General features: G+C 45.3%; 1 protein-coding gene across 1 annotated transcript; it reads left to right on the plus strand.

Annotated features, from left to right (window-relative positions):
• The first annotated feature begins 79 nt into the window (after window positions 1–79).
• LOC137537002 (zinc finger protein 37-like) lies at window positions 80–20,980 on the plus strand. The gene is made up of 7 exons (XM_068259162.1): window positions 80–166; window positions 2,542–2,661; window positions 3,197–3,331; window positions 3,413–3,527; window positions 3,649–3,746; window positions 5,526–6,198; window positions 18,902–20,980. The coding sequence occupies exons 1-7, from the start codon at window positions 80–82 to the stop codon at window positions 19,849–19,851; spliced, it is 2,178 nt and encodes a 725-aa protein (XP_068115263.1). The 3' UTR covers window positions 19,852–20,980.
• Window positions 20,981–22,267: the final 1,287 nt, after the last annotated feature.

A 22,267-nucleotide genomic window follows, 5' to 3' on the forward strand; every position in this document is an offset into this window, starting at 1 on the left:
ACTACACTAAACGCAAACACAATACGAATACATGAGGGCTGCAGTTCCTCTATGTTCCACAAGATGGTGCCACTTATTTATGCGGATTGGAAGACAAAGACAGGAAGCTATAGATGATGAGGAAGGAAGTGCAGAGGGGACATTGCTGGGACTGGCAGCAAAAAAGGTAAGAGAGTATTTTATATTTACACCCAGTAACCCTCATATCCCTCCCCCATTACTAGCAGCAGCTGTTACACACATACAGTATATGGATCAGTGTATAGATTATGTCTTCTTTATCCTCAGCTCCTCTACCAGAGGCCTGTGAGCTGGAGAGGTCTGCACATAATCTTACCTATTCCTACCACTGCACTTCTCTGGACGGAGAGCTCTGATGTTCCTGACATCTGTTGGAGCCAATCTCCTAGCTTAGGAGTGAAAGCAATGACTACTCCTGCCACCACTCGGACAGGGGCGGACTGACCATTCGGGCATGGACCGAGGGCCCGTGGTCAGGAGGGGGGGCACCAGAGAACCCTGAGCAGGAGGGGAGGCAGCCAGTGAAAGAGAGCAATGGGCACAGCGGGGAAGGGGGGAAGTCTCTCCCCCCCTTCCCTCACCTTGGGGCCCCCCTTCCTGGCTCTCCCCCCCGGAATGTTAAAGTGTCGCACATCGGCTGACAGCGGACGGGGACTTACCGCTGTTACAGCCACCGGAGGGAGCTTTGATCTGTGTGCCGCTAGTCTGGTCTACTCAAGACCAGACTAGCGGTGCACAGATCAGAGCTCCCTCCGGCGGCTGGAAGAACAGCAGTAAGTCCCCGCCCACTGTCAGCCGCTGTGCGGCACTTTAATATTCCGGAGGGGAGAGCCAGGAAGGGGGGGGGGGGGAGACTGCCCCCTTCCCTGCTGTGCCCATCGCTCCCTTTCACTGGCTGCCTCCCGTCCTGGGGACACCTACAAACCTGGCTACATATACTAGGAACACCTATACAGCTGACTACATATACTGCAGACACCTATAGACCTTGGCTATACTGGGAACACCTATACGTCTGGCTACATATACTAGGGACACCTATAGACCTGGCTATCTATACAGGAGACACCTATAGACTTGGCTATCCGTGCTGGGGACACCTATAGGCCTGACTACCTATTCTGGAGACACCCGTAGACCTGGCTACCTATTCTGGGGACACCCATAGACCTGGCTACCTATTCTGGGGACACCTATAGTCCTGGCTACCTATTCTGGGGACACCTATAGACCTGGATACTTATACTGGGGACACCTATAGACCTGGATATCTGCACTGGGAAAACCTATAGACCTGGTTACTTCCACTGGGGATACCTTTTGACCTGGTTACCTATACTGGGGGCACCTATTTTGGGGGAATTTCTGCCAGACTAACTCTTTTTGGGGAACTGCTGCTGCCAGATTGAGTGTATTTTGGGAAATAGCTGCCAGATTATGTGTATTTTGGGAAACAGCTGATAGATTATGTGTACCGCTGCCAGATTGTGTATAATGGGGGAACCGCTGCTTCCAGATGATGTGTATAATGGGGGAACCACTGCTGCCAGATTACATGTATTTTCGGTGGTTTGCTGCCAGATTACGCATATTTTGGGGAGCCGCTGCCAAATTATGTGTATTTGGGGGAACCGCTGCTGCCAGATAACGTCTATTTTGGGGGAACGACTGCCATATTATCTGTATTTTGGAGGAACCTCTGCCAAATTGCATGGATTTTTGGTGAAATGCTGTCAGATTACATGTATTTTGGGGGGATGGCACTATTGCAGAGTTCATACTTCCCCGGCAGACCTTTTACACCACTGCTAAGGTCATGTATATTTTGCCCTACCCATGACCACGCCCACATTCTGTTGCGTGACCACACCCTTTTTTTGGCGTGCCGCGCTACGGGGTTTTTATCAGTATAAAATATCTGTTGTCAGTAAATTATTATATCTTAGTCTGTAAAAATATAAAGTGAAAGGTGGGAAACACTGGTATGGGGCCCCATAATCTCCTATTGCCCGGGGGCCCCATGAGTTGTCAGTCTGCCCCTGCACTGGGACCTCTTTGGTCTTCACACTCCAGAATCTCCCTAGTTCCTCTCTCTGGCTCTGGTACTTCTTCAGTTCCTCATTCTCCTCCTTCTGATGTTGCTGTTACTTGAATCTGCCACATCTACCACCACTGTAGTCTTCTGGTCATTGTCTACTACCTTGATGGCTGGTTGATTGGCCAGGACCTGTCTGTCCATCTGGATGTAGATGTCCTACAAGAGCTTAGCCCTGTTCTCCTCTGTAACCAGTGGAATCTCCTATCATTTGGGAGGGTTTATCCTATATTCGGACAAGGGTGATCTCTACTTCTATGGATCTGGGGCTTAGTGCTTACATTTCAGGTTTACTTTAATATCATAAGGTATATACCTCAGCCTCCACAATGCAGAGTATGTGGCACATGTAAAATACTTTCCTGCCCTAATACAGCCTCCATTCCTGCAGTCTAGATAATTTTCATTTTGTTATCTCCCTACAGATGAGGACTTCTTGTATGGATCACATGACCACATCAGTGAGGATGGACGAGGAGGGGAGTCTCATGACTGAGAGGATATTTAACCTCACCCTGGAGATCATCTGCCTGCTGACCGGAGAGGTGGGGAGGATTCTGGGAGGTCACATGACCCCACACTTCACTCTTATTAATAAAACATACATCTCACCAGACTGGTAAGGAAGAATTGGACCTATGTATTGGCAGGCACAGGCTATGGCACAGAGCGGCCTATGGCTAATGTGCTGCACACTGGTGAGGTGAGGAGAATTCTAGGAGATCACATGACATCACTCCTATTTTTAAAAAATACAAATTTTTACCTCAGTGCTGCAAAAGAATGAGCTGGACTGAGTATAAAATATTGTAGGTGAGGTAACACTCTCTGCCATGGCCTGTGCTCACCAACTCGCAGGTTCAAGTTTGTTCTTGCTGGCTCATCCCTGATGGTGAGTATTATTATGGGAGGGTCAAATGATATCACTCTCATCTCTATGATGGGGTGCTAATAATTCCTGGCTTTGACCATAAAAGATGAGAGCCAGAGTCATAGAACACTTTAAAACACAGACTGTACCAGAGAGCTGAGGAGGATTCTGGGAGGTCACATAACATTGCTGGTGGTTTCTCAATACAGGATATTCCTCCTGTGAAGTCTGGTGACCAGGTGACAATCACAGTTCCTCCACCTCAATTCCTGGTGCCTGAGAGAAACATGAAGAAGGAGATTCTACAAGTCATCAACAAGATCACTGAGTTGCTGATGGGAGAGGTGAGTAGTGTTGGAAATTATTGGACATTGCCCATTAATGGCAAGGGAGATGTCTGTACTGACTGTGTCATTGTGTGTCAGGTTCCTATAGGTTGTCAGGATGTCCCAACCTTCTCCTCCAAGAAGGACTGGCAGTATGTAGAAAGACACAAAGACCTCTCCAAGGATGAGAACCAGCCTCCTCTCACATCACCAGGTAAGATCAGACTTATGCCTCTTATAGAGGAGAGAGCAGTATGGAGGGTCCACCTAGATCCCCCATCATCTGATAAACACATGTAGACAATGAATGCATTCAGTGTGTGTGTTTCCTACAGATGGATCTATAAACAGCAAACCACCAGAGAGATGTACAGGTCCACTTTATTCCCAGGGATGTCCACAGGAAGATCAGACTATCCACCAACATTATCAGGTAGATGGACCTGAGGGTTTAAAGCATAGCTGAAGTGAGGAAACTTATTTCAGTTTAGACATTTACCTAGGAAAGTCTGGATGGTATAGAGAGTTCCCAGTGCTCAGTTCCTCCCGTTGTTGCAATGTTGTCTCCTGGTACTACTTTTCAGTCTTTGGAATACTCGCATTCCAGTATGCTTCCTAAGACAGGTGTGTGTGTGTGTGTGTGTGTGTGTGTGTGTGTGTGTGTGTGTGTGTGTGTGTGTGTGTGTGTGTGTGTGTGTGTGTGTGTGTGTGTATAGTGTGTGTGTATAGTGTGTGTGTGTGTGTGCGCAGTATGGCTGCGGCTGTCTTTGGAAGCACTCTGGGATGTAAGTATTTCTGAAGGCTTCAGGAGTGCTGAAGAGGTTTTCAACCTAGCAGGTCCAATAACATCAATGGGGGACAGCAGTGGACGTCGGGATGGAGTGAGGACCAGGAATGCTCTATGGTATCCAGAGCCTTCCTTCTGCATAGGTAAGTATCTAACCTGAAGCATATTTCCGGATTTCAGGTTCACCTTTAAAGGCAACCTAAACTGAGAAGGATATAGATTTTTCCTTTTAAAATAATACCAGTTGCCTGACTCTCCTGCTTGTGTCTCTAATACTTTTAGCCACAGCCCCTGAACTAGCATGCAGATCAGGTGCTCTGACTGAAGTCAGACTGGATTAGCTGCATGCTTGTTTCAGATGTATGATTCAGCCACTGCTGCAGCCAAAAAGATCAGCAGGACTGCCAGGCAACTGGTGTTGTTTAAAAGGAAAAATCCATATCCCTCTCAGTTTAGGTTCCCTTTAAAGAGGCACTCCAGTGAAAATAACGTAATGAACAAAAGTGCTTAATTTTTACAATAATTACGTCTAAATGATTTAGCCAGTGTTTGCCTATTGTAAAATCTTTCCCTGATTTACATTCTGTCATTTATCATAATGTGACATTTTTACTGCTGGAAGGTGATGTCACTGGAAGGAGATGCTGCTTGCTTTTTTAGCAGCTGTTATTTACCACAATGCAACAAGGCTCCTACAGTGTGATGTCAGTATCTCAGAGCTGTAAGGCGCTGACATCACACTGTGGGAGGGGTTTCACCACAATATCAGCCATACAGAGCCCCCTGGTGATCCGTTTGAGAAAAGGTAAAGATTTCTCATGGGAAAGGGGGTATCGGCTACTGATTGGGATGAAGTTCAATCCTTGGTCACGGTTTCTCTTTAAAGGTGGTAGGGTGGTCGGGAGAAAATTAGTTGAAGTTACCTGGGGCTTCGAATGGTCCCCCACAGACATCCTGTGCCCGCGCAGCCACTCACCAATGCTCCGGCCCCGCCTCTGGTTCACTTCTGGAATTTCAGACTTTAAAGTCTAAAAAAAGGCTACGCCTGCGTTGCCGTGTCCTCGCTTCCCCTGATGGCACCAGGAGCGTACTGCGCAGGCCCAGTATGGTCTGTGCCGTGCGCTCCTGGTGACATCAGGGGAAGCGAGGACACGGCAACGCAGGCGCAGTGGTTTTCAGACTTTAAAGTCTGAAATTCCAGAAGTGAACCGGAGGCGGGGCAGAAGCATCAGTGAGTGGCTGCGCGGGCACAGAATGTCTGCGGGGGACCATTAGAAGTTTCGGGTAAGTTCAACTCATTTTCCCCCGACCACCCTACAGTATCCCTTTAAGCTCAAAAGCGACTTCAAATAATGTATATGCTTTGTGGTTTCAGCAAATTAACTCTTACAATTCTAAAATATTCTCTTAATTTTTTGAACATAGGGTGTAGAACTTACTGATATACAAAATGATATTGAACAGACTCCACTGAAGTTTCAACAGAAATCTGCAGTGGAGGGTAGTTTAAAAAAGGAACAAGAGACATATGTGAGAGGTGATCTGAAGACTATGGAGGAGGGTGACATGATGAAGACAAGTAAAGAGGAAGAAGAGACGCATGTGAGGGGTGATCAGCAGTCTATGGAGGAGGGTGACATAATGAGGACAGTTAAAAAGGAAGAAGAAGAGACGTATGTGTGGAGTGATCAGCAGTCTATTGAAGAAGGTAACATGATGAGGACAAATAAAGAGGAAGAAGAGATGTATGTGAGGAGTGATCAACAGTCTATGGAGGAGGGTGACATGATGAGGACAATTAAAGAGGAAGAAGAGGAGACATATGTGAGGAGTGATCAGCAGTCTATGGAGGAGGGTGACATGATAAGGACAATTAAAGAGGAAGAAGAAGATACATATGTAAGGAGTGATCAGCAGACTATGGAGGAGGGTGACATGATGAGGACAATTAAAGAGGAAGAAGAAGATACATATGTAAGGAATGATCAGCAGTCTATGGAGAAGAGTGATGTGATGAGAATACATGAAGAACATATGTATGTAAGAAGTGATCATCCACCTAAGGAAGATGACAACACAATTGCAACAATTAGCACAAGTAAGTTATAAACATCAAATGCTGAAATAGTTTTTATTTTTATCTGATGAGATTAAATTGGAATAATGGTAGGTCAAATGTTTAAGTTTAGGGCTACTGAGATCAGGTGAAGAAAAACAAATTATTATAGGGTTCAGAGAAGTTTTACATAAAGGATATGGGCAGATGATGCATGACATTTGAAACCAGGTGAATTCGAGGTGCATCTCTATTCCTCATTATGATATCATAATGCCAACAAATGAGAAGGAGATACCGTACACCATATGCAAGGCCCATTTCCATTCCTCAGTATAACATCATAGCACCAACACATGAGGAGGAGATACTGTACACCATATGAGAGGCCCATTTCCATGCCTCAGTATAACATCATAGTACCAACAAATGGGGAGGAGATAATGTACACCATATGAAAGGTCCATCTCCATTCCTCAGTATAACATCATAGTACCAACAAATGGGAAGGAGATACTGTACACCATATGAAAGGCCCATCTCCATTCCTCAGTATAACATCATAGCACCAACAAATGGGGAGGAGATACTGTACACCATATGAAAGGCCCATCTCCATTCCTCAGTATAACATCATAGTACCAACAAATGGGGAGGAGATACTGTACACCATATGAAAGGCCCATCTCCATTCCTCAGTATAACATCATAGCACCAACACATGAGGAGGAGATACTGTACACCATATGAGAGGCCCATCTCCATTCCTCAGTATAACATCATAGTGCCAACAAATGAGGAGGAGATACTGTACACCATATGCAAGGTCCATCTCCATTCCTCAGTATAACATCATAGCACCAACAAATGAGGAGGAGATACTGTACACCATATGAAAAGCCCATCTCCATTCCTCAGTATAACATCATAGTACCAACAAATGAGGAGGAGATACTGTACACCATATGAAAAGCCCATCTCCATTCCTCAGTATAACATCATAGCACCAACAAATGAGGAGGAGATACTGTACACCATATGAAAAGCCCATTTCCATTCCTCAGTATAACATCATAGTACCAACAAATGGGGAGGAGATAATGTACACCATATGAAAGGTCCATCTCCATTCCTCAGTATAACATCATAGTACCAACAAATGGGGAGGAGATACTGTACACCATATGAAAGGCCCATCTCCATTCCTCAGTATAACATCATAGCACCAACAAATGAGGAGGAGATACTGTACACCATATGAAATGCCCATCTCCATTCCTCAGTATAACATCATAGTACCAACAAATGTGGAGGAGATACTGTACACCATATGAAAGGCCCATCTCTATTCCTCAGTATAACATCATAGTACCAACACATGAGGAGGAGATATTGTACACCATATGAAAGGCCGATCTCCATTCCTCAGTATAACATCATAGTACCAATAAATGAGGAGGAGATGCTGTACACCATATGAAAGGCCCATTGTGAGAATCTGCTCAGCTGCCTGTGCAGACAGCTTTTTGATCACTGTTCAGGTCTGCATTCTGCAGGTCTCTTTAAGAGAGACCTTTTGTCAGTTCTGCAGCTTGCTGCAGAGGAATTTGCATATGTTTATCATGCAAATTGCCTAGCCACATCCATTGTGGACTTGCTCTATAAGTACTATGTGTTTCCCACAATGCTTGGCTGGTCATAAGGACTCCTTCCTGTGAAACACTCCTGGAGGAGTGTCAGCCATGCTCTTTGTTTGAAGATCAGCTTAGAGTTATTCCTGGAACTTGCACTAGGCAGGTTTCCCTAGTGCAGTTAGGATTGTTTATCTGTTTTGTTTGTCTGTTGCGATTGTCCTGTCCCAGCGACAGGAAATCGTTCCGTGTGTCTGGGTGCTAACCGGAACAGCGGTTGTTGCTGGTAGCCCCTTCTGATCTGTTTCCCTGGATCGTACTAGCCTCTTTTCGCTAGTGCTGTGGATCCTTCTGTTCTGCTACTCTGTACCTGGATCGCACTGGCATCCTGCGCTAGTGCTGTGGATCCTTCTGTACTGTCTTCCTGGATCGCGCTAGCCACTTTCGCTAGTGCTGTGGATCCTTCTGTTCTGTCTGTCTGAATCGCACTTGCCCTAGCGTTAGTGGCAGTGGATTCCTCTGGTCTGGATCTTGGAGCTAACCTCGGCTGCGGTCGCTGCTGGTTACTCCTTCTGTTTGTCGTGTCCTTAGATCACACTGCTCTGACAGCAAGAGCAGTGGATCTTTCTGATACCTGGTTCGCACTGGCTCTGACGGTAAGAGCAGTGGTTCCTGTTTGATCGATTCTCGTTGTCTGTCTGTTTGCGTGCACTTGCTGGTGCCTGCGGTAAGTGAACCGTGTAGCAAGCGCGTTTGTGTGGTGTCTGTCTTGTGTTGGTTAGTTAGGCGTGCTTGTCTCTATTGTGCTTATCACGTGGAGACCGCGCACGAACGCGTGCACTGTTGCGAATGAGTGCGGTGTTCGCGTTCAGTTAGCGTTTGTTATTTTCCTTGTTATTCCCATTGTATTATTTGCTGTGCCTTTGCTATCCTCGTATTCTGTTCTGATCTGCCTTGTGTCACGTCTGGCGATCGCACCTCTCGCGATCGCGTTCCTATTTCATATCTGCTGTTGTGTGTGCACTGTCGCGGGGTGGCGACTAGGTTGGCGCACACACATACAACCTGTCCCTTTGCTCGTTCTCATTCGCAATCGCTTCTCTTGCGATTGCGTTCTGCGCTTCGTACAATTCCTGTCTGGCATTTGTGGAGGTACAGAGGATAGGTTCCTCTGCACTCCCCAGCGCCATCGGCCCTGATGAAGCTTGGTGACGTCAAGCGAAACTAGTCGGCGATTGGTCGCCTTCATCCAGCCTACTGACTGCGGACTTATCAGGCGGTGACGCACTGGGGAACTTGTTTCAGCGCGTGGAGCGCGGCGTCCTCCCAAACAAGCCGGCTGCTCAACCTGAGACCGGTGAGGGGTGTTTATGCCCGCGGATGGACTGTGATGAGCGGGCTAGCTGTGTGGAGGTAAACGCGTACCGCGTTTGATGCGCTCCGTTGGTTTCTCCCAGCTGCCGGAGTTTGACCACACGCCAGACCGGATCGCAACCAGAGGGGCCCCTCTTTGTGGAATATAATTGGTGTAGCCTGCCTGCGTGGCTGATTCAAAATAGTCAGGTGAAGTATCACTCCCATCTCTACCAGCGACGAACATTTGGAGGTCGTGAGTATACACACGCAGCAAATACGTGTCTTTTCATGTGCCAGTCCACCTAAATGAGACATATGCACGTCTATTTGGAGGACAGTGGACATTTTGCAACAGACACTCGTGTGTGTCTAAAAATCTAGGCTGCTTTTTATCTTCCCTTACCGCAGGCGGACTCATCCTATTGCCAATCCTATTACCACTTATGGGGTACCCCGTCAATATCTGGATGCGTATGGTGTGAAGTATGTCAGTATGGTGTGGATGTTGGCAAGGTTTTAAATAACAACAGCGCTGTTGCTTTTATAGCTCTGTGTGCTTTCTTCAGCTAGTCTTGCAATATGTATTTTCTATAGGTCAATAAAGTTTTTTCTAATTTTGCATACACCGTTGAGTCCTAAGGAGCCCTTTGTCAATTTGATTTGTATTCAAAAATAAGGTTCAGGACCACTGCCGAACTTGGTAAAGGTGATGCCTATCCTATTCACTTATGTCCCTACCATTTCCCTCTACCCTATCCCCTGTGAACCAGCGCCATCTGCCGACAGGAATTTCCCTCTACGGGTGCGTAGCACCTTTTGCTGGGTTCCTGCAATTATACGCTTGTGGAGGATTTCCGCCGTATCAGCGCACGCGTTGTGCGCTGATCACGGAGAAAGTGCCACAATCGTTACACCCATCTCCATTCCTCAGTATAATATCATAGTACCAACAAATGAGGAGGAGCTACTGTACAGCATATGAAAGGGCCATCTCCATTCCTCAGTATAACATCATAGTGCCAACAAATGAGGAGGAGATACTGTACACCATATGAAAGACCCATCTCTATTCCTCAGTATAACATCATAGTACCAACAAATGAGGAGGAGATACTGTACAGCATATGAAAGACCCATCTCTATTCCTCAGTATAACATCATAGTACCAACAAATGAGGAGGAGATACTGTACACCATATGAAAGGCCGATCTCCATTCCTCAGTATTACATCATAGCACCAACAAATGAGGAGGGGATACTGTACACCATATGAAAGGCCCACCTCCATTCCTCAGTATAACATCATAGCACCAACAAATGAGGAGGAGATACCATACACCACATGAAAGGCCCATCTCCATTCCTCAGTAGAACATCATAGTGCCAACAAATGAGGAGCAGATACTGTACACCATATGAAAGGTTCATCTCTGTCTTAACCCTTTCCACTACTGTGTCGGACTGTCAGACATTGTCATTTTCCTGCATGGCTCCTATGTCGGACATAGTCCACCACAATAAAACTATGTCTAATACTCTGATCCCTGCTGGGTATCATACTTGCTGATTTTCTGTCCTGCTCGCAGAATTTCCTGCATCCCCTTACAGTGTTCTCCCCAGGGCTAATTAGGCGGGCGGGCCGCCCGGCTGATTTGAAACCCCGCCCGCCTGTTGTCATGTGCTTGCCTAGCTTCAGCGCTGGACCTTTTAAAACTGCACATAGGAGCGCTCCATTACCTTCTTTCAATCAGTGCCAGCTCTCGCATGCTCAATAGCGAAAGCTGAGGCTGTAAAACTGCAGGAGCGCTCCTCTGCCTGTCACCCCGAGCTTTCTGGTGAGGCAGGGATTGGCTGGGCAGGCTTTCTGATGACACAGGGATTGGCTGGGCAGGTTGTAAGGGGCGGGACTCCTGCTTCCATTCTCCCTCCCGCGGCCGCCCTCCACGAGAAGTAGGATCTATGTAATGGCGGCCTCTCTCTCTTGTCAATGAGAGGAGAGTGGCAGCCAAGCACGCACACACATTCCTGGGCATTATCAGCAGCCTGCAGGAGTGAGATGAGAGCCACGTGGGTCCAGCAGTCCAGGACAGCCGCAGAGCTGCTAATCAATTCTCTCCTTCCTCCCCCAGACTGCAGGTAAACATGCCAGAGAATGAAAACAGCAGCTTCTGGTCTAATCCAGCTGGGGAAACACGGAGCAGGAGAAGTGATGCCCCTTCAGAGATCTGCATGTTTTTTTCACTTTCAGTTTGGGGGCAGAGGAGACGCAGCCATGCAGAGCATGTTCAGTGACAGGCTGTAAGGCAGCTTCCTGTGCACTCCTCTCCTGCTGTGTCTGCATCTTCCCCAGGCCCCAGCTTGTATCTGTCCATAGTGATGTGCTCCCCCTCCCCCTTCACTCTGTGGGAAGTTAGTGGACCTGAACTCTTGCACAGGACAGAAGAAAAACGGAGAAATGCACCCTGTATTTAGAGAAATAAGCCTGAGTAATTGGATCTCTTCCTGTGTCACATAACTGCCATTTCAGATGGGGCAGATATGCTCATTTGAAAGCACTGGATGTAAACCCTGTCTGCTTCCAAGAAAGCAGGAACTAGAAACTGCAGATTTATTTTAGGATTTGCATCAGCTGTAACAAAAATTCTTTTATTTAAAGGTTGCTTGCTAAATTATGCTGTTGCGCATCTTTTAGAGCATAGAGGAAGTTCTAAGTTCAGGTCGGCTTAAAAAGGGACCTGGGCTCCTTAAAGAGGAGCTGTTAGGTATAAGGTCTCAGAGAAAAAAAACACATATATCAGTAGCTAAATATTGGCTGTACTTACATTACATATGCATTTCACTGTCCACGTTTGGATTTCACAGAATTGTTATATAGTATTTGCAGAGAATGATGCTCCTGACAGCTCATGGCAGGTTCCATGTTTGTCTGTCTCCTATGAAGCCAAATGTGTTGTGATGTCCTGCCTGCTTCCTGATGATTCCACTCAGAAAAAATACAACACTACTGTGCAGTGAATATTAATTAGCCATGTGGCTAGGAACAATAGCGGACTCATGCAGTATACTCTGCCCGGAGATTTTTCAGTGCTGGCTGTTGTAACATGAGCCTGTAACTTCTCACTAGCAGCCGAGGGGAGGAGCCAAGCAGCCCCAGAATGCTTTGCAGTATGGTATGCGGCCTGTCGTCCTTTTAAGAGCTTGGGTCTAACATCCTTGCTGTTCAGCACACATCAAAAGTAAGAGAGATTTTTAACTTCAGTATTGCCTTTTTGGCTTCCTTCTAAACTGTTTAACACAGGAGAATAGAGGTTTAAATTAGCTTTTGCAGCCTGACAGTTACTCTTTAATCTGAAACAATGCTAATGCTAGGTACACACAATGCACTTATCTGACAGATTTACTGTCAGATCGATTATTCCCAACATGTCTGATCTGATTTCTGCACAATTTCCTATAGAAGTGAACAGAAAATCGGAAATCAGATCGGACATGTTGGAAATTGTCGATCTGACAGTAAATCTGTCAGAAAATTGCATTGTGTGTACTTAGCAGGTACATCGGCTTGCCTCCTCATCCTCCTTTTATTTTGTAAGCAGAGTTGCACTGGCCCTGCATTCCCCCTCTTCGCCACCCGGCTACTTTTTCATGCCACCCGGCTAGGAAACATTTCTGGGGAGAACACTGCCCTTATGTGAATCAAAGTGTCAGACACACCCAACACTTAGACATTCTTTAGGCCCATGCTGGCGCGAGGAGCTGGCGCTATAATGGACAACCTAGCGATTGCCGCACCCCCACCACTGACATTGCTATCTGAGCCCTGGTCCTTATCCTTTTTCAGAATCACGTCTTTGTAGTAATCTGCCCCCCCAAGCCCATTGGAAAACAAAGTCGCTGGGGGGGGGGGGGGGGGTCTTTGGGAGAGTGGAAAGGGTTAGTCACTGCTGTATATCCCCCACAGGGCTGTGGAGTCAGTACAAAAATCCTCCCACTCCTCTAATTTGCATATTACAATCTTGTTGCTTGCAAGTATGTAACATAAAAGGCTCTCATCACTATCAAAGCTTAGGAATGTTAAAGCTATATTAAGGTGGCATCTGCTTTTGGGAACAAAAAGCTCCTGGCCAGGAAGCTGACACTTTACCCTGTCCATCCTGGCCTGTCACTGTCAGTGTGAATACCCCAGTATGTTTGTATAATAAGGTACACACAAGACAGTCCGTGCACTGCTTCCTTAAAACACATTTATTCTTCCATTGATTATCATCAGCAGGTGGATAGGCACATATGCAGTGACAGCTTATATTCATATACACATGTATTGATACGATCTGACCTGTGCCGTGGACGGGTGCGGGAGGGTGACCAGGGGGTGAGAGGACTGCGCGACAGCCGTTTCGCACTGGTGTGGCGCTTGTTCACGTGCAGGTATCCTAGGATACCTGCACGTGAACAAGCGCCACACCGGCGCTTGTTCACGTGCAGACCCATTCATCCTCCCATTACTGAGTGCCGGGCAACCAGCATCTTTTGTGTACTGTTTGTATAATAAGATTGACCGGGGCCTCATATCTGCTGGATTCCATCTTACAGAAAAAAGGTATCTACCGTTTCTATATCTGATAGAGAAAGGGCCAGGGCCATTTTCTGCATGGGAGCAGATCTATGCACCAAAACCCAGCGGAAACTGGGTTCCTGTGAATCTTAATAAACAGACAATGTGTTCGGACACTAACGTTTAAGCATTAGTGTACCTATTTGTTTTTTATGTGCACTAGAGATGCATTTTAACTAAACTTTAGGGTATTGCTGTAGAGTAGCTGTTAAGTAGATATCAAAACTAGTCCTTGGTAAGAGTACTTGTAGAACTTCCATCAGGCCTTAGGCAATCTAACTGTGGGTACATCTAATGCCTAGTACACGCAATGCGCTTTTCCGTCAGATTGATGGTCGAATAGACCATCAATAGACCAGAAATTACTTCTGACAGGTCCGATCTGATTTCCGATTGTTCTTTTGTTCCAAAATCTATCAGAAGAATGATCGGAAAGAAGATCAGACCTGTCTGAAATAATCTATTTAATCATCATCAATCTGATGGAAAATTACTTCATGTGTACTAGGCATAAGAGTTAGGAGCAGGCATTTTGCAGGAGAATGAGGGAATTCTTCCTCTATTACATATTCTTCATGTACAATCTGAACAATGTCTCTGCGTTCAATGTGCACAATATTCTCAGTGGATTCACAACAGCTCTGTGGGCAGTGCATAAATAGAGTACAGTACTACCATGTAACTTAAAGGAGTTGTCAGGCAAAAATTAAGAAAACAAGCGCTACTTACCGGGGGCTTCCTCCAGTCCTAAGCTCCCAGCACGTCCCTCGCCGCAGCTCTCCCTGCAGCCGTTCCCCGGAGCTCCGACCCGGTCCCCGGCGATGACGTCACAGCGACCTGGAGGTCGCATTGTGCTGCGCCCGCGCGATCGCGCGCTCTCAATCACCACCACGTGGGCCGGAGCGGACTGCGCAGGCACTTAACTACTGCGCCTGCGCAGTCCGCTCCGGCCCACGTGGTGGTGATTGACAGCGCCGATAGCGCAGGCGCAGCACAGAGCGACCTCCAGTTTTAACGACATATCAAATTACGGTAATTGATTTAATGAGCAAATGCTGTGCATACATTTGCATACAAAATTGCATACAAAACCTGCATCAACGCAGAATTATTTGCATCTCATTGATCATCCCTATTAGTGACACAACTGCACATAAGGCTTTATTCTTGCAGCAGAGATGTCATTTATTATATATACTGTGGCTTGCAAAAGTATTCGGCCCCCTTGAAGTTTTCCACATTTTGTCACATTACTGCCACAAACCTAAATCAATTTTATTGGAATTCCACATGAAAGACCAATACAAAGTGGTGTACACGTGAGAAGTGGAATGAAAATCGAACATGATTCCAAACATTTTTTTTTACAAATAAATAACTGCAAAGTGGGGTGTGCGTAATTATTCAGCCCCCCTGAGTCAATACTTTGTAGAACCACCTTTTGCTGCATTTACAGCTGCCAGTCTTTTAGGGTATGTCTCTACCAGCTTTGCACATCTAGAGACTGAAATCCTTGCCCATTCTTCTTTGCAAAACAGCTCCAGCTCAGTCAGAGTAGATGGACAGTGTTTGTGAACAGCAGTTTTCAGATCTTGCCACAGATTCTCGATTGGATTTAGATCTGGACTTTTACTGGGTCATTCTAACACATGCATATGTTTTGTTTTAAACCATTCCATTGTTGCCCTGGCTTTATGTTTAGGGTCGTTGTCCTGCTGGAAGGTGAACCTCCGCCCCAGTCTCAAGTCTTTTGCAGTCTCCAAGAGGTTTTCTTCCAAGATTGCCCTGTATTTGGTTCCATCCATCTTCCCATCAACTCTGACCAGCTTCCCTGTCCCTGCTGAAGAGAAGCACCCCCAGAGCATGATGCTGCCACCACCATATTTGACAGTGGGGATGGTGTGTTCAGAGTGATGTGCAGTGTTAGTTTTCCGCCACACATAGCATTTTTTATTTTGGCCAAAAAGTTCCATTTTGGTCTCATCTGACCAGAGCTCCTTCTTCCACATGTTTGCTGTGTCCCCCACATGGCTTGTGGCAAACTGCAAATGGGACTTCTTATGCTTTTCTGTTAACAATGGCTTTCTTCTTGCCACTCTTCCATAAAGGCCAACTTTGTGCAGTGCACGACTAATAGTTGTCCTATGGACAGATTCCCCCACCTGAGCTGTAGATCTCTGCAGCTCGTACAGAGTCACCATGGGCCTCTTGACTGCATTTCTGATCAGTGCTTACCTTGTTCGGCCTGTGAGTTTAGGTGGACGGCCTTGTCTTGAAGGTTTACAGTTGTGCCATACTCCTTCCATTTCTGAATGATCGCTTGAACAGCGCTCTGTGGGATGTCCAAGGCTTTGGAAATATTTTTGTAGCTTAAGCCTGCTTTATATTTCTCAATAACGTTATCCCTGACCTGTCTGGTGTGTTCTTTGGACGTCATGGTGTTATTGTTGCCACAATATTCTCTTAGACAACCTCTGAGGCCCTCACAGAGCAGCTGTATTTGTACTGACATTATATTACACACAGGTGCACTCTATTTAGTCATTAGCACTCACCAGGTAATGTCTATGGGCAACTGACTGCACTCAGACCAAAGGGGGCTGAATAATTACGCACACCCCACTTTGCAGTTATTTATTTGTAAAAAATGTTTGGAATCATGTATGATTTTCATTTCACTTCTCACGTGTACACCACTTTGTATTGATCTTTCACGTGGAATTCTAATAAGATTGATTCATGTTTGTGGCAGTAATGTGACAAAAAGTGGAAAACTTTTGCAAACCACTGTAAAAGATTCTTGTGTACATATCAAATATACAGTCACAATCAGATCTGTATATCTGACTTTAACCTCCCTGGCGTTTAATTTCCCTGCGATTTTACTACCAAAAGAGGTACAATATTTTTAAGCGTTTCATGTATTATATTGTAAGCATTTTTGTGGACCGCTTGCAAGTTGTGGTCTTGCAAGCTGCCCGCAAAAATGTGTACAATATATTAAAAAAAGCACTTATATTTTATTTTTTTAAATTTTTATAAAAAAAAATGTTTTACTTTATTCTTTGCTGCTATGGGCAGTAGTGCTGCCCATTTTTTTTTTTTTTTTTACACTTTACACTAGAATTTTTTTATATTGGATCCAATACAGATGTATTGGATTCAATACAAAAAAATGTGAATCTGCCACCTATGGGATGATGCCGCATACATCCGACACTCGGAGGAGTGCGCAGCGTCATCAGAGACACACACGAGGGAATGTGATCGCTGAGGAACAGGAAGCGGATGGAGGAAGAAGAGATCACTGCTGGGATCACCACGAAGAAGACGGGAATCTGTGCACAGGAAAGCCGCGATGTGCCGGCGAGGGTTCCCGCACGCCAGCGATGCCGCAGCTAAATAATAGCAATTACTGGACGAGCCTGACTCGTCCTTATAGATTCCAGCTATTTTTTTTTTAGGACAAGTCAAGCTTATCCTTAAAGCGTAACTGAAGTTCATAAAGTAGCTGGCAGCGGGAGAACGGAGGATCATGCAGGACCGGCGTGGGACAGGACGGCTGCTGGGGGCTTGGGGAAGCCCCAAGTTAGTGAAACTGTTTGTTTTAAAATGAACTTCAGTTCCGCTTTAACGCTAGGGAGGTTAAAAATGCATTGGCTGCTTTATTGCAGCAGCACAAGTAATTTTTTTTTAAATTGGTTTATTTCATTTTTGTGGATTAAGCACTGCTATTACCGCATATTTGTTATTTATGATGACTATTATCTGAGAAATAGAACATTTTATCATATCACATTTTCTCTTTTAATTACATTTTAAATTTATTAGGAGTCGGAATCGGTGCATTTTTTTTCCCGACTCCATCTCCAGGTACCCTAAAATTACTCTGACTCCACAGCCCTGCCCCCCCACCAATGAATAATCATTGTTGTAGCCAATAGCAGTGATCACTCATCCCTCCCCCACCATGTGGAAATCAGAACGGAAGGACTGCTGGGAGAGGCATGTCTCACCTCCCGGGATCCTGCAGCGACCGTGCACCAGGAGCATTTGTGTTCAGCACTGTTGAATAGACCTGGTCTCGGCTTGATGACATCATTCTATTGCATCTGTTAAGCAGTATGGGGCTGACTGCAGAGCTGTACATATACTTTTCCCAATAGCCCTTCTCTTCTGATCTCTACATGGTGGGCTGACTAAAATGGAGGCGGGGGAGGCATATATGGCTATCTGACATTATATCGTGTTTGGGGGTACTAATACAGTGGGCACATCAGATTATCTATACTGGGGGGCGGCACCTAACATTGGGGGCACAACTGGTTTTCTATACAGGGATTGGGGGGCTAATACTGGGGAACATCTAGTTTTCTATATAGGGATTGGGGGGCTAATACTGGGGGCACATCTGACTACTTATAGGGGAGGGGGGACATATCTAATGATACGGGTACAAATAGCTGCTTGTATGGGGATGGGGGTGGGGGCTAATATTGGGGGCAAATCTGGTTATCTATACTGGGGAGTAACTACTGGGGGCAAATCTGGCTACCTATAGTGAGGGCTAATACTGGTGACATATCTGGCTACCTATAGAGAGTAATACTGGGGACACATCTGGTTACTTATGCTGGGAGGAGGAACCTACCTAATACTGTGTACATGTCTGCTACATATACTGGGGCGAGCAGAATTCGGGGGAGGGGGGTGCGCACTTTGAAATCTCTGGTGTTGGACCTTGGCCTGCTCTGCTGGGGGGGGAGGGGCAAAATTGTTCTTGAGAAAAAATTCCATCTAATGAATGTCTGGTTTGTGTTGAAAAAAAAAATATGCATATCATTGAGGTGTCATAAGTAGGGATAAGGTTATTGCTGATTAAATAGGGACATAGATAAAATGTCAAAACTGCTCTGATCCATAAGGAGAAAATGAGGTCTAGCTGTGAAGTGGTGAATGTACTGGTCATCCTTAGTACACCGACACTGTGATTCAGTTAATTTTGGTGGCTGCTACTGTCATGTTGGGATTATATTATGCCAATGAGAGGTGTGCGCGCTTTTGTGTGCATGCGCATGCATATGTATATATAGATATACATTCAGTTTTTAAAGAAAATGTAATTTTGTAATTTCCCCACAGATGGTCATGATGTTGGGAGCTCTTCAGAAGAACATCTTCATCCAAATAATACAGCTCCGATTTCACATCAGACACGCCACACAGGTGTCCATCCTTTCTCATGTTCAGAGTGTGGGAAAAGTTTTAATCTTAAAAGAGGCCTCCTAAGACACCAGACAATTCACACAGGCGTTTATCCTTTATCATGTTCAGAGTGTGGAAAAGGTTTTAATGACAAAATAGACCTTCGTAGGCATCAGAGAAGTCACACAGGCGAGCGGCCTTTTTTATGTTCAGATTGTGGGAAATGTTTTACTCGGAAATCAAGTCTGGTTACTCACCGGAGAAGTCACACAGGTGAGTGGCCATTCTCATGTTCAGAATGTGGGAAAGGTTTTCATAAGAAAGGAGATTTCCTCAGACACCAGAGAAGACACACAGGAGAACATTCATTCTCCTGTTCAGAGTGTGGGAAAAAATTTAAGATGAAGAAAACCTTTCTTAGACACCTTAAAAGTCACACAGACATCCATCTTTTCTCATGTTCTGAGTGTGCGAGAGATTTTCATGAGGAATCTGACTTTTTAAGACACCAGAGAAATCACAGAAGCAACTCTCCTCCTTTCTCATGTTCGGAATGTGGGGAAGTTTTTTATGAGAAATGTGACCTTTTTAGACACCAGAAAACTCACAGAGGTGAGTGGCCCTTTTCATGTTCAGATTGTGGGAAATGTTTTGCTCAGAGATTAAGTCTAGTTGTTCACCAGAGAAGTCACACAGGTAAGCAGCCTTATTTATGTTCAGAGTGTGGTAAATGTTTTAATTATAAAAGAAGCTTTATTAGACACCAGGGAAGTCACACAGGCATCTTTTCTTTATCATGTTCAGAGTGTGGGAAAGGTTTTAATGATAAATGTTACCTTCTAAGACATCAGAAAACTCACACTGGTGAGCGGGCTGCAAACAGGTGAAAGGGCCTTTCCCATGATGTGGGAAATCTCTTGCTCAGAAAACAAGCCTTGTTCTTCACCAGAAAACAAGCCTTGTTCTTCACCAGAAAACAAGCCTTGTTCTTCACCAGAAAAGTCACAGGTGAGCACCCATTTTTATGTCCAGAATGTGGGAAAAACTTTGGTAGGTGAAATAACAGCAAGATTATGCCAGTGGACGGGACGTGGGGTGATTGCGTTGTGGAGTCATTCCTTCCCCACTGCCCATATCACGGCGTGGGTTGAGTCTTTACCCAGCAGCCGCCATTACACCGTGTTGTCTTAGATAACACTGCAAGCTGCAGCTAAACATGTAGACTGGCACTTGAGGCTGAATATCGTTTCGCCCTGGATGTGATCCCTCCTGTGCGTGGTCCTCTCTACTGCTTCCTGTCACTGGCTGACACGCCATCTTTACTCCGGCTGGATTCTCGGTACAAGTGAGGTGCTGTGAGATCACACTTATGTTACATTATGTCACTCTACCACCCACATTGGAATTTTACTTATCCATAATGGACTGAATATACAATTCATATTGAGCCTTATCTACGGACGCTGTGACTGGGTGTCGAGATGCTCTAGGTCATACATGTCAAACTCCGGCCCGTGGGCCAAATCTGGCCCTCAGAGCCATCAGATTCGGCCCTCGGGGTTTCCCCACTTTGCATTATGTATGGCCCACTTTAGACCACTAGAGAAGCTATATTGGAGGGTAAGCATTAGATCACCAGGGAAGCTATATGAGGAGGGAGACAGCACTAGATACCAGAGAACTGTATAGGGGAAGATAGGGGGTCACTACACACCAGGAAACTGTATGGGGAGGGAGGACCACTAAACATCAGAGATGTGGAGAAGGGACACAGAGAGCCCAATATAGTGTAGTACGTACTGGCAAAAAGGGGTAATATTAAGTAAGCAATAGATATTCTTACAAACCGGTAACCATTGATAATGCAGGTGGGGAGATTAGACCTGACCCCACTCTGGATTAATAAGTAGCTCTCTGTAGATCAGAAAGATAGGGGATAAAAACCCCTCCACCAGGGATGGACTCACTTGAGGTAATGAGGTGAACAGAGGCGCCAGATGAGTAAAATATATTAAAAAATGTGAAAAGGCTATGCGGGAAGTGGTGGACTTACCTCCCAAAGTCAGACACAAATACTGTCAATTGCAAAACAGTAGACAATTTATTGATATACTCCAAAAACCAGTTGCAACGCGTTTCACAGGCGCTTCATCAGGCAATAAAACAGGGAGTATATGGCAGTATTGGGTCAGGTATTCGCTAAGCTCCTCTGTCACAGAAAGACAGAGGTGCTAACTTGTTTTTGGAGTATATCAATAAATTGTCTACTGTTTTGAAATTGACAGTATCTGTGTCTGCCTTTGGGAAGTAAGTCCACCACTTCCCCCTTTGCCTTTTTTAAAATGTTTATTATATTGTACTCTTCTGGTGCATCTGTTCACCTCATTACCTCACTAAACATCAGGGAACCATATGGGGGATAATTTGGAGCTATTAGTCACCAGTGAACTTTATAAGGGAGAGACATTGAGGTCGGCCCACTTTGTATTTAAATTCGACACCCCTGCTCTAGGTTGTGTCCACATATATCCACTGCTCATTGCGACTGGGTGACCGTTTTGGGCAATATAAGGTCTGCATTTGCCAAATGGATACAGCTTCTTATAAAGCCAAGTGTTGTAACTTGTACGCTGCATTCACATTTGCTTCAACTGTGATATATCATCATCTCACCATTCTGATGTTCCACAATCTGAAGCCCTCCTCTGCTAAGTATTTACAGTATATTCTCGTTATAGTAAACTTTAAAGAGAATCTGTACTCTAATATTCTTACAATAAAAAGCATACCATTCTATTCCTTATTTTCTCCTGTGCCCCTCTGTGCTGTTTCTGCCACTCTCTGCTACAATCCTGGCTTGTAATTAACAGTTTTAGGCAGTGTTTACAAACAAACTAACCAGCTTGTTATAGGCTCACATAAACAGAGTGTGTGAGTCATACAGAGTGTGCAGGGGGCCTGCAGAGGGTGGGTATCGCTTCTATGCAATCACAAGCAGCCCTGCACATTCCACACATTCAAGCCTTAGCCCGACAGACACGACAGAGGAAAGGAGATAAGATTTATTACAGAGACAGTGCAATTAGGAAAGGCTGCAGTAAGCCAGAGCACATTAGAACAGGCAAAGGAACTTATAGGATAGAAGAACCAAGGCTGAAAAATTTGTTACAGAGTCTCTTTAAGGGACCAGGAAAAGTGGTTCAGGATATCAGAAGTTTACTATATCAGAAATTGTCCTAGAAATGGCCAAGCATGCCCTGATACATTCTCTCCTGCAAAGGTCCAACTCTGTCCTCCCATTGG

The sequence above is a fragment of the Hyperolius riggenbachi genome, chromosome 10, assembly GCF_040937935.1.
Source record: "Hyperolius riggenbachi isolate aHypRig1 chromosome 10, aHypRig1.pri, whole genome shotgun sequence".
Lineage (NCBI taxonomy): Eukaryota > Metazoa > Chordata > Amphibia > Anura > Hyperoliidae > Hyperolius > Hyperolius riggenbachi.